This window comes from Asparagus officinalis, chromosome 6, assembly GCF_001876935.1.
Source record: "Asparagus officinalis chromosome 6, Aspof.V1, whole genome shotgun sequence".
Classification (NCBI taxonomy): domain Eukaryota; kingdom Viridiplantae; phylum Streptophyta; class Magnoliopsida; order Asparagales; family Asparagaceae; genus Asparagus; species Asparagus officinalis.
This window is the reverse complement of record NC_033799.1, coordinates 13,691,980-13,710,342: the sequence shown is the minus strand read 5'-3', so window position 1 is coordinate 13,710,342 and position 18,363 is coordinate 13,691,980. Positions and strand designations below refer to the sequence as shown.

At 35.2% G+C, this 18,363-nt stretch overlaps 1 protein-coding gene across 1 annotated transcript; it reads right to left on the bottom strand.

The window, feature by feature from the left end:
- LOC109844962 lies at positions 15,325-17,237 on the bottom strand. The gene is given in 6 exon segments (XM_020414149.1): positions 15,325-15,664; positions 15,667-15,728; positions 15,730-16,184; positions 16,186-16,415; positions 16,603-16,686; positions 16,772-17,237. Coding segments are annotated over 6 exon segments (1,281 nt in total). The 5' UTR covers positions 16,899-17,237; the 3' UTR covers positions 15,325-15,341.

Below are 18,363 nucleotides of genomic sequence, written 5' to 3'. Positions count from 1 at the left end.
GATGGACAGAGGCTTGGACGGAAGGATCTGAGCACAGTGCAAGGCACTGGTCAATGCTAGCTGGAAGAGAGGCAATGCCTAATTTAAGAAGAAAAGGGGACCAGATGAGTTGAGTCCGGTGGCAAGAAGAGAAGAGGTGATCATGAGATTCTTGCTCTGAACAATAATTGCAACATGAGTCGGCTAGCCACCCTTGAGTGGCAAGTCTATCTTTGGTCTTTAGTCTAAGGGGACTGAGGAGCCAGAAGAAAATTTGAACTTTACTGGGCAGAATGTTATTTCATATGATAATGAGGTGCTTGGATCTCATCCCACCATCAGCTAAAGTGCGATGAAGAGAATTAACAGAGAAGGATTTGGAGGCTGATATCAACCAAGAGTCTGAGCAGTCTGCAGAGGAGGAAGGGACGAGGTTAAGAGAAGACAGATAATCTAGGAGAGCTTGCACTTGGCTCCTTGCCTCAACATCTCTGGGACGCCTAATGATGGGTTTCCAAACCCATGATCCCTCTTAGAAACTCCCTTGAGATGCAATGGTAACGAATTTGGAGAAGGCAAGATCATAGACATGGGGGAAAAGGCTAGCAAGGGAGTTAGCACCAGACCACTTGTCTTCCCAAAAGTAGGTAGTCGATCCGTTTCGCAGGGACCATTTGATAAAGGGGGAGAATGTTTCGGTGCATGAGTGGACATCTTTCCAAAATTTGGAGCAAAGATTGGAAGAGGAGGGGTTATGATGGTGGAAATAGTAGACTGATTGAAGAACCCTCCCTACATAGCTGGTGTTATCCAAGTAATGCCATAACCATTTAGAGAAAGAACCCTCCCTACATAGCTGGTGTTATCCAAGTAATGCCATAACCATTTAGAGAGGAGGGCAGAGTTGAATAGATGAAGGTTGATCACACTGTTATCCAAGTAATGCCATAACCATTTAGAGAGGAGGGCAGAGTTGAATAGATGAAGGTTGATCACACCTAGTCCTCCACTGGCTTTGAGGGAACAGACAGTCCTCTAATTAACTGGATTATTGCCTGTGATGCTGTCTGGGGCCTTACCCCATAAAAAGTTGCGTCTGATGCGATCTATATTCTTGATGAGCCAAGGAGGAAGCTTGAAGAAGGACATATAGTATAATGGTAAGGAGGAAAGGACTGATTTTAGAAGGACAAGACGACCCCCGATAGATAGATGCTTGCTTTTTCATGATGAGAGTTTGCGATGGAGGGAGTCCAATAGAGGTTGCCAGTCCGATCTGGAGAGAGAACCACGTTTGAGGGGGAGACCAAGATACTTGATGAGAGGGGATGCGATTGAGCAGTTGAGAATGTTGTCCAAGGTTGCTCCTTTGGATGGAGATTTGCCGCTGTAGAGCAGGTTGGATTTGGCAAAGTTGATGGCCAAACCAGAGACGTTTTAAAAAAGATACAGGATCGATTTGAGGTTGATGATATCTGACTCAGCTGCTTTGCAGAAAATAATGGTGTCATCTGCGAATTGCAATGATTTGATATCATTGAACTGGCCCTTAAGATGAAGTTCAGAGAGGTCTCCATGGTCGCAGCTGTTACGTAGCATCCTACAAAGAACATCAACTACAAGGAGGAAAAACATAGGGGAAAGGGGGTCTCCTTGTTTGAGGCCTCTGTGACAGAAAAATGAGTTAGTCGCGGTGCCATTGACGAGGACTGAAGACTTAGAGGAAAACAAGGTGGATTTGATCCAGGAGCACCATCTGGGGCCGAAGCCTCTAGCCTGGAGCAGAGATAAAAGGAAATCCCACCCCACACAATCGAAGGCTTTGTAGAAATCAATTTTAATGATACAGGCCTCAAGCTTCTTCGAGAAACATTGGTGAAGCATCTCGTGGCCTAACACAATAGAATCAATGGTGGATTTCCCACTTTGAAAAGCTGATTGTGAAGGGTGAACTAAAGATGGCAGAAAAGGGCTTAGACGGTTCGCAAGAACTTTGGTGAAGATTTTAAACATGCTATTGAGGAGGCTGATTGGCCTGAACTCAGAGGCAAGGGAAGGAGAGGGAGTTTTTGGAATGAGAGATATGAAAGAGTGAATGAAAATATGGAGGTGAGAGCTGTCATGGAAAAGATGATTGAAGAAGGCTAGGATGTCAGGTTTAAGCAGGTCCCAATAAGATTGGAAAAAGAGGATAGGATAACCATCTGGACCTGGGGCTTTATCTGGATGGAGACCAAAGATAGCAGCTCTGATCGTGATTTCTGAGAAGGGTTGTTCCAAGAGGTGGAGGGGAGGTGACGGTTAGGGATAGAGGTGATTCCAGTCTAGCTGGAAAAACGAAGGGTGGGTACCTTTGAAGTGATTAGAGAAATGATGATAGAAAACCCTTTGTTTCTCGAGCTCAGAGGAGATGGTCTTATTGATGTGGGTAAGGTGGGGGATGAAACTCTTCCTTCTGTGATAGGAAGCAGTTTTATGGAAGAAAGCAGTGTTGGAGTGATGCGGCATAATTAGGTACCAAAATTACAAGTGCACAATTGATCAAGTTATAGTATAAAAAGTTATCGATCCCACGAGGAAGGTGTATTGTAGGAGAAAAGTAGAATCGGTTCTTATGTTATGTGCGTGACAAAATAGGATTAAAGAATAAGTGTGATTGTGGAGAGAGATATGATGAGTGATTATTTTGAATATGTGCAAGTAACAATAAATTGAATTTTAAAGGAGAGAAGAAAGAATCAAAGAATAAAATAAAAAGAAAGAATAAAAAGAGAAAAATCAAGAAAATAAAAGATGGATGATTCAATTAGAGATATGAGAAATCTAGAATTGAATCTACTAGCTAACTCAAATATAAAATACAAACTATTCTCTTTTTATCATATTTCAACTTAGATTTATTAAGCATAGACTATCAAACCATTTAAGGAAAGTATAACCTATCAAATTATCATCTAAGTCAAAATTACTATTCATGATAAGAATAACAACAAGATAGTAATCCTAGAATTCATAAGCATAACCTATTAAACCATTTAAGATAAGCATAGATTATCAAATTCTTCTTCTACCAATTAGTTCTCTAGTTGATTATCCTAAACATGAATATTTTAAGTGCAAGAGAATAATTCATACAATATAAAAGAAATTAGACTAGTTTCATATAATTCTAAGATTCCTACAAGAGTTAATTTTACATCTTAAGAAATAAAAGCAAGTAGAAAATCAACTAATTATAAAAATAAAAAGAAAAGAAAAATATAAACTATGAACAAAAAATAAATCTAGCTACAAAGAATTAAAATCTAAACTACAAAATAAATTACAAAAATTAAATACAAGAAAATAAATCTACTCTATAAATTAAATTGCAAAAAGAAATAAAAAGACAAGAAAATAAATCTACACTACAAGCATGAATGTAAATCTAACTAATAAGCAATAATAAAAAAATTACTAAAAAGAAATAAAATAAAAAAATAAAAAAAATACAAACCTTCAAATTGCTCTTCATCTTCATCCTCATCATTCAACAAAGAGGAGAAAAGAAAAATTTAAAGTGGAGAAAAAATTATTTTTATTAATTATAACAAAAGTTACAAATTTAGAAGGCCTTCTCAATTAAGAGTAGCCATTCTCTCCAAATGGAGTTACAAAAATTTTCACACCTTTAATCCCTCACTCTCTAACCCTATTTATAGTAAACATCAGTGAATGAGAGCCCTTGGATTGAAATCTTATCCAAAATAAGCAAATTTCAGCCATTAATCTGTAACAGAACGTCGATGGTATCGATACCAGCATCGATAGGGGTATCGATGCGGGCATCGATACGGGCATCGATGCCCCCATCGATGCCGTGTCCTCTCTGGTTGCTATCCGCTGAATTTGTTGTATTTGATTTTGGGCTTTTGGCTTTTGGCTTTTGAGCTTCATACTTGTTTTCTTCATTAAATCAATGGGCTTTTGTTGAGAGATGAGATTTTTAAGATTTATTCTTCATTAACCTGCAATTAAAGATAAAAACAACTATTAGTGATATATTTATTCATATAAAATAAATAATGAGGGTATAAGATTGTAATAAAATGTGATTATCATGGAGTCACCTTCTTGAAGCCATTGGATCCTAGATCTTTGTTTCCAGTAGACTTCTTCTTGAGAGGCTAAGGAAGAAAGAAGATTTTTGAAGGAAGAAAGAAGATTTTTGAGGGAAGATCTATAGGCTATCTCCGATGGGAGAAGAGGCTTGGATTCTTCAGAGGTATTAAGAGATAGGATTGCATTAAGAGCGGCAGATTTACTGGAGGAGATGGAACCGAAAACGTTAACTTTCCACCATTTAAGTCTACGCTTCAGGATCTTGAGTTTAAGATGAAGAGATTTGACTGGGTTACCATCGCATGAAAGACTGGTCCAACACGATGAAACGAAGCTAGAGAAGGAGGGATGGGAAAACCAAGATTTATCCAGTCTGAAGGGAGGCCTGGGAGGAGGGCAAGAGGTATCTAGGATGATGAGTTCGTGGTCAGAACAGGATGAAGGGTGACAATGTTGGAAAATGGAGGGGAATTTAGATTCGAAGTCTGGGGAGATAAGGAACCTGTCAAGTCTGGCCATGGAAGGGGATGATCTCATGTTAGACCAAGTGAAGAGTTTACCATTTAGAGGCATGTCAATGAGGTTGAGAGAGTTGATGAGAAGTTGAAAGTTGGAAATGTTTGAAAAGGAGACAGGCCTACCACTTCTTTCCTTGGCTGAAGAGGTGACATTGAAGTCTCCAAAGAGGGACCAAGGGAGGGGGAACATATCTTTGATTCTACGGAGCTCCCACCAACATAATTCTCTATCAGCCTTGACGGTAGGTGCGTAAACAGAGGAATCAAGAAATTTCCAGTTTAGAATTCTGTGGCTAAGGACTACAGAGACGGAGAAGATGCCAATGAAGGAGTCCAGACATTCAAAAAGAGAATCATCCAACCCCAGAAGGACACCACCTCTAGACTCAATAGCATCCAATTGCAGCCAGGAGGTGATTCTGGAACCCCCTAAACTCTTGAGGATAAAGGGTCTGGGGGCACTAAGTTTAGATTCTTGAATTTCTATGAGGTCGACAGAGGAGAGGGAAATGGTGTCTCTAACTAATCTTCTTTTGGTGGGGTTGTTGATACCCCTAACATTCCAGGAGCCGAATTTCATTAAAACAGATGTTTGGATTCAATGAAAGGACTAGGCAGATCAAGGGGTTGATCCTGCTCTCCCTATCTCTAGTTCTCTAAGGCTAAGAAGTCCCTCTGCGGGAACTGGGTCTAGAACCCCGCAGTTGGAGAGAACAGATGCAAGCTTGGGGTCTGGGGCGTTGATGATAGGGGTGGAAATCGAAGAACAAGAGGAAGACTTACTTTGCTTCGCTAAGGAGGATAGCGATCTAGATGCAGAGAGATGGCGAATGAAGGGTGTTTAATAATCTAGAAGCAAATATTGACAAAATTGATAACATATGTAAATCCCAGTTCAAATCTGTTAAGCAACTATCAATTATTGGAAGCAACACTGTTACTTTTAATTTTTTAAAATTTTTAGGAGAGTTGGTAGCAAATAGCTTTGATTTAAAATGTTTGATAAAGATAATTAAAGAATATAAAGCTTTTTTTTGTTAGTATATTGATTCGTTGCTTAGCATATACATGTACTATCTGCCTTTTGTGGCAATATCGTAAGTTTTTGTAGCCACTAATTTCCCTTTTTTAACAAATAAGGCAAAAATTTCAGTGTTTTAGAAGGACGTAATAACTAATAACCAACTACACCACGAATCCGATTTTGGTTATATGACAAAAAGTATTATAATTATAATGTAATAGTTAATTTAATTTATTGATTTCTCTTAGGAGAGTGACTAGAAAGAGATTTTGATTTAAATAAAGAAAATCAATGTTTAAAAACTAGTTGTGACTTGAGAGGTGTCATATCGCCAATGACTTTTATTTTCGAAAGGCATACTTGACTAAAATACTAGAGTATTGTTTCATAAATGATAATTAAGGCAGCAACAATGGGGAAAATTGAATTCAACCAAATGCGGGAATCTCGATAAGTCACTAAGTTGGAAACAAAATTCAACTTTTGTGCGTAACGCTCTCTTTCGTGGTGATAATTTTTACCGCAAAAAATAGATAAATAAATAAAAGATAGACTTTACTACAAAGAGAAATTGATCTATTAGTGTATATGAAATTTGATTTTGTAGAGAAGAGGTAGTCATGCAGTAGCATTAAATAGAAAAAAGAGAAGATAAAGGAACAAATTTTTTTTATTAATGTTTTGTTTTTTGTTCTCAAGAAATGTTATTTCATCATGCAAATTGGATCTCACATTTAGGAAATTGTTACTCTCCTATGCCCAATAATATATGATTCTTTCACCATATTATATGTATATGGCTAATGATATTGTGAGATAGTGAGATGAAACCTTATTATGAGATGGACTAGTTGGGTTATCAAATTCATGATCCATATCATACATCTTGTTCAAAACATCATTAAAATGTATATGATCAATTTTCACATAGTTTGTAGTCTTCTAGAATATGAATCAAACTAGTTTAATATGTTAATTTTTCAAACAACTTAATAGCCATCTATTTTTCATATAGCTAAAATAATAATTATAAGTTTCAAAACAGTATAATTTTTTCACATATAGATCACGATGAGTGCGAATCACGATGGCCAGTGCTAATCATCGTATCGGGTATTAATTAAGCTGTCTAAAACATTATGTTATTTTACTACCCGATATAATTATAATTGCCACCAGCCATCGTGATTTGCACTCATTATGATCTATATATGGAAAAAAAATTATGTTGTTTTGAAATTTATAATTATTATTTTAGTGATGTGAAAAACGGATGGCTATTGAGCTGTTTGAAAAATTAACATATTAAACTAGTTTAATTCGTATTCTAGAAGACTCCAAGCTATGTGAAAATTTCACCATAGACATTTGATGATGTTTTAAACAAGATGTATGGTACGAATCATGAATTCGATGAGCTGATAAGTCCATATCATGATAAAATTTCATCTCACCATATCATTACACACACACACTCATGCACACACATACATATAACAACATGGAGGAACTTAGCACCAAGCATAAGTTTTTATGCTTGGTAGTGAGGTGACTCATTCTTATCCACTCATGCAAATGGGGGCTACATTCACATGGGTTAGAGAGTGGATAAGAATGAAACACCTTACTACTAAACACAAAACTTGTGTTTGGTATAAATATATATATATATATATATATGAGATTAATGAGTATCCTTGTCATAGGAGGAGATTTTCCTCCTTGTCGCCTATGTGGCACAATCACTACCATCCTCATAAAGTAGGCACAAATCCCCACCAACTCACACACTCTCTCCTACTTTATGAGGATGGTGGAGATTGTGCCACATAGGCGTCAAGGAGGAAATCCCCTCCTATGATAAGGATACCCATTAATATATATATATTGAGATGCACGTGTAATGCACATTGTTGAATATCATGATTATTTAAATTGATAACAATAGAGTAAAAAAAAAGTTTTTTGTGAGATTGACCATCAACTCAATAATCTCTCTCTTAATTGTTTCCTTCAACCCAGACTGTGGCCATGCGATCTACTATTTGTGACTTATAAACACATTAATCTAATACAACACCTCTATTTATTAGTATCTTGAAGTCTTCAAAAGATGGGTGATCATTCAATTCGTAAAAGAATTTTGCATATGAATTTACTTGCAATATATCCATTAAACTTTTAGTTGTGGTTTAACTCATATTCATATTAATTTTTAGTTAATGTTTTACTCATATTTATATTATCTAATATTTTCGTTCAATTTTATAGCTCATTCTCTGTATCATAGAAGTAAAATTGCAAGTATGAAGAATTATTTTCTTAGGAAATTAGAACAGGAAGATTATAATATATTTCGCTATGTGCTCTAAATATAATTTTTTTTCTTTGATACAAGGTCCCTATCAAATCTTACCCTAAACGATGTGAATAAAAAATATTATTATAACTCACTTGCCTAGGGCAATTGTATTGTCTATATGATACATAACTCATCTGGAATATACACATCTGCTAAGTGGATTTTGTTGTTGTGAGAGCAACATGTTAGAGACTCGTATTCAAACTTTTTTACTCTATAAAAGACATAAGAATTTGGAGTGCATAGCTTATATATCGTAACGAACATATTGATTCATGAAGAATTTTTCCCAATAATGATATTATTACAGCGATATTACTATATATGACATTTTTAAATAAATTATAAAGTATATATATGGAAACCTCAATGCTTATAGTCAGTAGTTAGGCTCCACAAAATATGTTAACTTTACATTATAGTTTGTTATTTGTAGTATTGTTGGCAATGCCATTACCTTTCTTTTTTATCTTATTATTCAAACTTTTCTGATGTAAGTTCTCTCTAATCACTCAATTGTCTATATTTAGTTTTTATAATATCAGAAGTTAGAATATTCTCTTCTACATAAAAAGTATTGATATAATTTTCTTAAAAAAATATATACACATAGTAGCAATAATCTGTACTTCAGTTCAACTCAAATATTGGCTTGAAACCATTTAGAGTGAAGTCCTTTCTACGCTAAAATGGTGATATAGTGATTAGAGAGTCTAAAAATCAAAGAAGAAATTTCTACAAAAACAAAAGTAATCTAATGTGTCAAATTAAGAAGTAATTTTTAAATTATACATGGGCAGTATAGATAGCTATAAAAAGTAATGTATATATCTTCATAAAAACTTCATAGTGAGTGACCAACTATAATCATCCTAATTTAAGCATAATTAATTATTATTTTAGTTACTAATTTGATACGCTTAACTATGAAATAAATCTCCAGCAAAAACAAAAATTGAGATTGTAATATGCTGTAGGTAAATAAATAAATGTCATTAGAGCTCCTCTTTATATTAAATTTAAAAATAATAATTTAAATTATTAAGCATCAAATATTAGCTCATGTGAGAAAGTAAAGTAATCTATGGTCTATATATGTTTATAGTCAATCAATCAAACATATAAAATTTATGATGACCACAGTCAAAATTATATGGTGGGTTCACATTAAATATAATTTATAAAAAAAATAGTACATTAAATCAAAAACTTTTTAACCACTATAGATTATCTGAAAATTTTTACATTTATGAACTATATTTCCTAGGAATAGTGATGTGTGCACTTAACTATAGTCTAATAATCTTATCGTCATTGTTTCCTTCAATCCAGAGTGGTCTACTATTTGTGAGTTATAAACACATTAATCTAGTACAACATCTCTATTTATTAGTATCTTAAAGTATTCAAAAGATGGGTGACCATTTAATTCGTAAAGAAATTTTTATATGAATTTTTTGCATATATAAATTACACTGCCTAGGAACGGCGATGCGTTGTACACTTAACTATAGCCTAATAATCTTAAGAACGACTTATTCTTCAATATCATCATTAATTAACGTATTTATGCATTACACTGAAAACACAATAAAAATTTAAAAAACTACAAAAGAAACATCATAAAAATTTTAAAAAGTTATAAAAAACATCCTAAAATTTTGTAATTTACAAATACACAAAACTATTAAAAATTATATTAAAATCAAGAAAATACAAAAAAAATCATTGAAAATTTTCAAACTTTGGAGAGGTAATTTGCAATGTTCTAAACTTTAAGGACGTTTTTCTGTAAATTTAAATTTTAATAGATTTTTAATTATTTATGTTCTTTTCAAAAAAGTTACGGGTAATTTTGACCATGAAACGTTTTTCCTAAATCTATACTTTTAAAGTGAGTATGATATTTTTTATAAAATTTTAGTTTTCTAGGGGTTGTTAGTAATTTTGTATATTCATTTTTTGTGTCTATAGGTTAGAAATTCTCATGGTATTTTTTTTATAAACTATGAATTTTAGGGGATTTTTGTAATTTTTTAAACATATAAGCCTTTTCTACAGATTGTTAATTATTTATAGACTATTTATAATTCATATGCTTTCAATTTACTAATAAGTTTGAAATACTCAGGTGTTATTTATAAATTTTGAATTTTAAGATTTTATTTGTAATTTTTGAAACTTCAAGGGTGTTTTATTTAAATTATAAATTATGTAGTGGATATTTGTAATTCCTATATTTTTAATGTACTATTAGGTTAGAAATTATCAGAATTTTTATAAATTTACAATTCTAAGGGTTTTATTTTGCAATTTGTAAAAAGTTCAGAGTGTTTATTGTAAATTTCATAAATTTTTGGGTGTTGTTTGTGTTATTTGTAGGTTTTTAGTGTGTTTATAAGTTTGAAATTTTGAAGGTGTTTTTTATAAATTTTGAATTTTTAGGGGTGTTTTTGTAATTTTCAAAACTTACAAGATATTTTCTCTAAAGTAAAAAACTTTTAGTTTCTAGCTAGCATATATTTTTTAGATTTCTTACTGAATTGAAATAAGTAAAATTTATACTTTTTAAGATGTTTTAATAAAATTTATAATTTGTAGGGGTGTTTTTGTAATTTAAAAAATTTGGAGGATTTTTTTACAAAGTTTAAAAATTTTTAGGTGCTGGCTAGCATATGTTTTTTAGATTTCTATGTGAATTGAAATAAGTAAAGGATTTGAATTATATCAAACGTATTTTCTTTATCCAATAACATGTTAAGTCTTATTTTAAATATGATAAATCATTTAGTTACTAATTCAAAAAAGATAAGATAATTAGAATAGATTAGGATAACAATGTAATATTTAAAAAAGTTGAGGGTAATACTGACCATGAAATTTTTTTTCCGAACTCGTACTTTTAAAGGGAGTATGATATATATATATATATATATAGTTTATTTTTATTATTAATGTTATGCATTCTGTCTAGGCTTTTCCCTTTGTTACATTTTTAGTTGGTTTACTGTGTATGTGGCTTGCATTCAGCAGTTTATTTTTTTTAATCTTAATTTGAACTCGCATATTATTTTGTAGGGAAGTTTTGTTACATTTTTAGTTAGTTTACTGTGTATGTGGCTTGCGGTCAGCGGTTTATTTTTCTATCTCAAATTGATGTTGCATATTATTTTTAAGGGAAATGGCTTGCTTATTAATTAAAAGGTATAAACTGATTAGGGATTCATTTATCTAATCTTTTAGCTAGAATGTCTGTCAGTTAGAACCGTTTGGGCCATAACATTATTCAAGTTCGATTTATTTATATGTCATGATGACTGTTAATTATTCAGGAACTATTCATTTAACACACTCATGCATAATTTTTCCGTAATATAAAGTTTATCAAGTTGTGAATCTGATTATACAAGTATCCATATCGTAGAGAAAGAAATCTGCAAACGAATTTTATTCCACACAACGTAAAAGCTAACAAATTTAAAAAATAGTCTAGAAAGCTAGCAAATGATAACGATAACGTGTTTCCATGCGACAATTAGAAAAACAACGTCTAGCTAATTGTAACAGTTCAATAACGATAACATGTTTCAATACATGGACATCATCTTCTCCTTTTTTCCCCCAAAAATTCATGAACAATGACTTAAACACAAAATATAAGCGAATAACCAATAATCAAATTTGATTGGTCCATAACTTGAATACTAGCAAGTTCTTTGAAAGAAGCTTTTCACTGGTTCATTATTATTTGGTAAAGGGAGTTGATAATGGTATATATAGCTAGCCCATCGCTTAGCAAATGTTACTTTGAGCTTTTTTTTAATGCTAAATTTGGGTCGGAATAATCCCTTAGAAGATTGATTCTTGATTCACCCTAGGCCTGTCCATCCGGGCCGGCCTGGCCCGGCCCGGAAATCCGGGCCCGGGCCGGGCAAAACCGGGACCCGGACCCGGGTACCCCGGGCCGGGTCCGGGCCCGACCGGGCCGGGTTCCGGGCTGGCCCGGCTGAATTTTTTTTTTCAAAATTTTTCAATTTTATTTAAATTTTAAATTATAAAAAAAGATAAGAAAAATAATAAAAACAATAATTTTATTAATTACTTAAAATGACATAAATTACAAATAAAAAATGATAAAAACAAATTCTTTATTAATAACTAATAAATCATTTACAAATTACAAGTACAAATTTATTTTGGAATTAATCGCATCACAATAGATAAGTAAATCCCAACTAGGTTGGCACCTACTCACCTATATCACTATCATTTGCAATTATTTCCAAAATAATTCTTTACAAATTTTAAGCTAAGATATAAAAACTACAATCTATTCTTTATATCTATCTGCTAGTCCCAATTCTTCAAATTTATCTTCAATTCCAGCCATCCGATCGATGCCTTGCGTTCGCTTCTCGTACCTCCACCAATCTTGTAAGCACATCACCGCTTGTACAGTATACGGATCCAAGCATGTCCTGTGATCGTCGATCAAACGACCTGCTGTGCTGAAGGCGGATTCCGAAGCTACCGTCGAAACCTGCACTGTTAGTAAGTCACGAACCATGGTGGAAAGTATAGGATATGAAACTGATCCATATACTTTCCACCATTGCAAAATATCTAAAGCATTTCCTTGACATCTAACTAAAGAAGCAGAAAAATATTCATCTATTTCAGAAACCTCCGATGATGACGATCCAAGTCCAGATCCACCAGTTAGCTCGGCTACCATTGCATACCTATCAAAACTTACACTTTTACCTCGGGCTCGGGATGAGCTCGAAGAAACCGAAGCTGCAGACTGTTGTGCAGCTACACCATGTCTAGCTGCATACTCATCATATAAAGTTTGAAAATAATTTCTAATAAGTAAATGATGAGTAGTAGCATTCAGGGTGGTTCCATCATCTAAGTCTATAACCTGTCCACCATACAATGACTGTAACAAACTTCGAAGGCCAATATCCTTCAAGCATGGATCAATAAGAACCCCCAAACCAAAAATATGAGGAATAGGCCTAAAATACTTATTAAATTTGCTCTCCATTTCAAAAACCATAGGTCCAAAAGTAGCATCCAAACGATATTTATCAAAAAAATTTTGAATATTTAAAATTTGTAAAGCAGCTAAAGTAATGGTTGGATAATAACAGCCAGATAATAACATGGTAGCATCATAAAAAACTTGTAACATTTCATTTAAATTACATATAACTGTCCATTCATCTTCAGTTATTCCATAAGTGCTACCAGAACTAGAACTAGAAGCATAATAGTTTATAAAATCAGTTATAATGTCTTTATATTCTATTGCTACACTTAACATTGCATATGTGGAATTCCACCTATGGTCAACATCTTTTGGAATTAGTCTAGGCTTTACATTTTTTCTTTTACAAAATTGTTTCCATCTTTTAAGTCTTTGTTCAGAAGCACTATGCATGTAAGCAACTGTTCTAACCTTTTCTATCATGGGTTTAATTTCAGTAAATGCACTTTGAACAATTAAATTTAAAATATGACAGATGCACCTAATATGAAAAAGATCACCATGACATGGCAATGATAAAGATGATCTGATAAAATCAACAGCTACATTGTTATTACTTGCATTATCTAGTGAAAGAGAAAATATTCTTTGTGAAATTTCTAATTTCATAAGTTCTTCAATTATTAAATTTGCAACATTAGCACCAGTATGTGACTCTTCTATTGCAATAAAAGAAACAACTCTTTTAAACATTTGCCAATTTTCATCAATCCAGTGTGCTGTGATACATAAATATCCAGTTTGTGCTCTAGATGTCCAAATATCAGAAGTTAAAGAAAATTTACAGTTTAAATTTTTAAAATAAGAAATTATTTTTTCTTGTTCTTGCTGATAATATTTTAAAATATCACGTTGACAGGTTTGACGAGAAAATTTTTTAAATGCAGGATAAAAACCATCTCTAAACATATCTTCAAATTCATCATCTTCTACTAATTTAAAAGGAAGGTTTTTAAGAATGATAAACCTGATTACGCATTTCCTGGCTCTGGCAGCGTCATAGTTCCAACTACCGAGACTACCAGAAGAGGAGGATTGAGAAATCATGGATTGTCGGATATCACCTTGAGGAGGCTGGCCTTTGTTGTGTTTATCTAAATGGCGTTTGAGGTGGTTGGTGCCGCTCTTATGATGAGCTTGAAAAATCTTGCCGCACAAAGCACACTTAGCCTTCTGGGTGAGGATCCTACCGTGTTCATCCTTGGTGACGTCGATCTTCTCGTAAAAATTCCACACATCGGATCTTGGCCGTTTAGGAGCTCTTGGTGCAGATTCGTCGCCACCGGATTCGGGATTAACTTCGGTAGGAGGACTGATAGTAGGAGGACTCATAGTAGGAGGACTCAATTCAGGATCGGGAGATATGTTTTGCTCTTCATAATCAGATCCGGAAGCCATTTGGGGATTGGATTAGAAAGTATAAATAAGAGAGTATAAGAGTATAAGAGAGAGTATAAGAGTATAAGAGAGAAGAGATGAGTTTTTGGTGTGAAGAAAACAAATGAAAACCCCCCTCTATTTATAGAACCAGCCCCCTAGGTAAATGACCAAAATAACCTCACAAAATAGCCGTTTTTTGACCGTTTTTGAGGGCAAAACGGTCAAAGGGCCAATCTGACCGTTGTTACCGGGCCGGCCCGGCCCGGCCCGGCCACAACGGCCAGATTTGGCCTTTTGACCGTTTTGCCCCCAAAAACGGTCAAAAAACGGCTATTTTGTGAGGTTATTTTGGTCATTTACCTAGGGGGCTGGTTCTATAAATAGAGGGGGGTTTTCATTTGTTTTCTTCACACCAAAAACTCATCTCTTCTCTCTTATACTCTTATACCCTCTCTTATACTCTTATACTCTCTTATTTATACATTCTAATCCTTTCATCAAATGGCTTCCGGATCTAGGCTACCTGAACCCGGGCCCGGAACCCGGCCTGGCCTGGATTTTCGGGCCGAGGCCGGGCCGGGCCGGGCCGTGGCCGGGCCGGCCCCGGGCCGGGCTCCGGGCCGGGCACGGGCCAGTGGGTAAAATGGACAGACCTAATTCACCCATTAGTTTATGAATAAAGGCTTTTTTATAATAAAAAAAAATTTATTCGCTTACCATTAAATAAACAACTGTATATGTAAACTATAATCAAATAATCAGACAGATAATTAACAAAATATTTAATTAATGTTCACCCTACACCAGTAAAATGCGAGAAGGTATGTGTATATTAAGCAAAAAAACCATTGAGGAACAACGTAATCATACATGAAAAGAATCTCTATAAAACTAAAAAAAAGTCCACAAAAATAAACACCGTCTCTAATTTTTTTGCAGAAGCTTCAGAGCCTCCAACAACACCCCTCTCATTCTCCCCACATTCACCCTCACATTTTGCTTATCAAGATAAACCTCCCTCAATTTCTCCCACCCTTGTTTATGAACTGATTTAGGATCCTTAATCACAGGGTCATCTCTCTTGTACTCCTCAATCAACGTACTCTCTTCATCATTGATCAGATACTCCAGATGCCTCAACCCCATACCCAATGCGGGGCCCCTTATACCTGTCACGTGCCAGCACTCCAGCCCCCCAACGGTATTACCTGCCACCACCACCGCACCTGCCGGCATGTACACCATGTGGTCAGTCCGGCGCCGTATACCCCGACCATCACGTCGGCCTCGTTCGCCAGCGCCTGGCGAGCCCGCACCGTCCTCGCCAACCGCCACATCGAACCCGAGTATCCTGGCCATTGCCACAATCGCGGGCTCGTTCGCAATAGCTCGCGATTGCCTTCGCGATATTATCAGAAGTCGCGGTTTTTTGTTGTTGGCTGAGACTGAAGTTGACCGTATCGTAGACCTGCTGAGCCTAAACGTCTGTCGGAGCATCGCTCTGAAGTTTGACATCGTTTGGTTGTCGACCGTGCCTAGCTCGGTTTCGAATTTTAGACCGACTGTTATTTTCGGGTAGCAACGGATAACGTCAGCTTGTTCGTCCTGTGTGATATCGACGATGTCATGGTTGGACATGCGGGAGAGGATTCGGTTGAACCGGTGGAGCCACCAGGGTTTTGCGTCAGAAATGAGGAAGTGTGCTTCCCCGTGGAAGTGGCGGGAAGTGAGGTATAGCGGGATTAGGACGTCGGAGAAGTCATGGAAGAGGGCTGCAGGTCATTCGCTGACTGGGTGGCCAGGGCAGAACGGAGTCAGATTTTCGAGTGTATGGTTTGATTTTCAATGGCCGAGATGTATTCAAGAATGCGGTTCTTGAACCCGAATCGACTCTAATGTCCCCGATGGCTTCGCAGGTGTCTGATCGTAAGCTCGACTCGTAGCATATCGGTTTGGGTCTAAGTGGTTTGGATCCAGGTTCTTCGTCATCTTCGTCATCTACAAATACAGAGGACAGTTTTTTAGAAACTCTGAGTTAGCGGCCCTAGGAATTTATTGGCCAGAAAACTAGATACAGAACAAACACTAAAAACAGAGGTCAATAAGACATTGAAAGATCCACAAAAGTTTCACCGAAGACACAAATTGAGAATCAGGGTATGACATTTGAGATTGCAGAGGCTACCTTGGAAAAAGGAGTACATATCTTCTTCCTCTGTTACCATCTTCAAATCATTTTGCAGTTTCAAGTTTTCTTTAGAAATATGCACTGCAAGAACAGTAAAATTGTGCTTTAAAAACTGATAAAAAAACAAGAGAAATAGAGTTTCAGAGAGAGAGAGAGAGAGCAATACCATGAGGAGCAGGGCAATAGCAAGCCTTGAAAAGAGAGAGGATGCAAAGGGAGAGCATAGTGGATGCAATTATGAGGAAATGGCTAAGTTTTTTGTTGCTTATGGGCTTCATCCCTTTAAGCTCCATCCCCTGTTTTCTTTGCCTAGTGCTCATCTCCTCCTCTGGTTTTTTTCTGCCTTTTATTTCTCATTCTCATGCCATTGAAGTTTCTAGCTCTTCCCGTCTTTGTTTATTGAATCTGTAAAGAACGATACCAAATCTTTTATTTTTATTACACAAGTTGTTTAATTGCTAGGAAAATAGTTGACTTGTATCTTGAAATGTATTTACTATGTAAAATACTTGATATTATATCTCGTTAATTGCTAATCCTCTAGCAATTGTAAAATTAAGATAGCAAGAAGAATAACCAAAAACTTGAAAATTTCAATGTATGACATTTTTAGATTCAACTATCATAGTTTATGAAAAATGAGAGAGAGGAATATTAATGAAGTGTGCTAGGGACTGTTTGTAAATAAAATACATATATAGTTCTAACTAATCCAATAAAAAAAGTGTGCTAACTAATTCATATATTTCCCCCCCTCAAACAGTAAGCACTCACAATCTTTATAGAGTGATTGAGATTGAGAAGCAACTTACAGACAGAACACTCTTTTGTTGATGCAAAATTTCAGTAGTAAAATACAAATGAAGGCAATATTAATAAGTATCAACAGTAAATGGTTGATGTATGTTATGAACTAGAATACTCAGCATGGGGATATTCTATAAAGTTAGCAGGGTATACTTGTGAAGATCATCCTAAAATACTTATAGGTTCTCTATATTTTTAATAAAGATCCCAATTTTTTATTAAAAAATTAATGCATGTTTAAGCAATTACAAAGTCTCTCTAACAACTATCCTTGCAAAATAGTACAAATTGGAATGTGAAGGAGTGGACAGCTCAACTCGTCATGTTCTTCTAACATGGAATGCAAATTACTTCACACTGAGATACTGAAAATATTTTATGTCAAGTCAGAACAAAGAAATGTGTTTTATTTTCTGATGGTAGGTAACATGAAGGATTCAAATTGAAATATATCAAGGAAATACTTGTTGTGCGCGGAAGCCAATTGTTATGCTTCGAGGAACTAAACCAAACGCCGAGAGAGAAGACCAAGCAAACCAAAATAACGGCACAAACACAAACTCACCAATTTTACGTGGTTCGGCAAGTTGCCTACATCCACGGGGTAAGAAGGGGATGAGGTTTTCACTAATAGAGAAGAATAGTACAAACTGATATTACAAATCACTCAAACTCTCTAATTAATCTCACCAACAAAGCTCTTAATCTCTCAAACAAAACCCTAACCAATAGCTCCAAGAAATATCTCTTTTCTGTGCTCTAAATATCCTATATACTGCTCTCCCCAAATAAACTCTAAAACGTGTTTAGGATTATATATCAACACAAAACCAAATCAGAACATGAAACTAAATTCTGGGCCTGACCCGACTAGCGGTCGACCGCACAAAGCTCGCGGTCGACTGCGACTAACGACAGAACCCAGAAAACAATTATAGGGTTTGGCGGCCG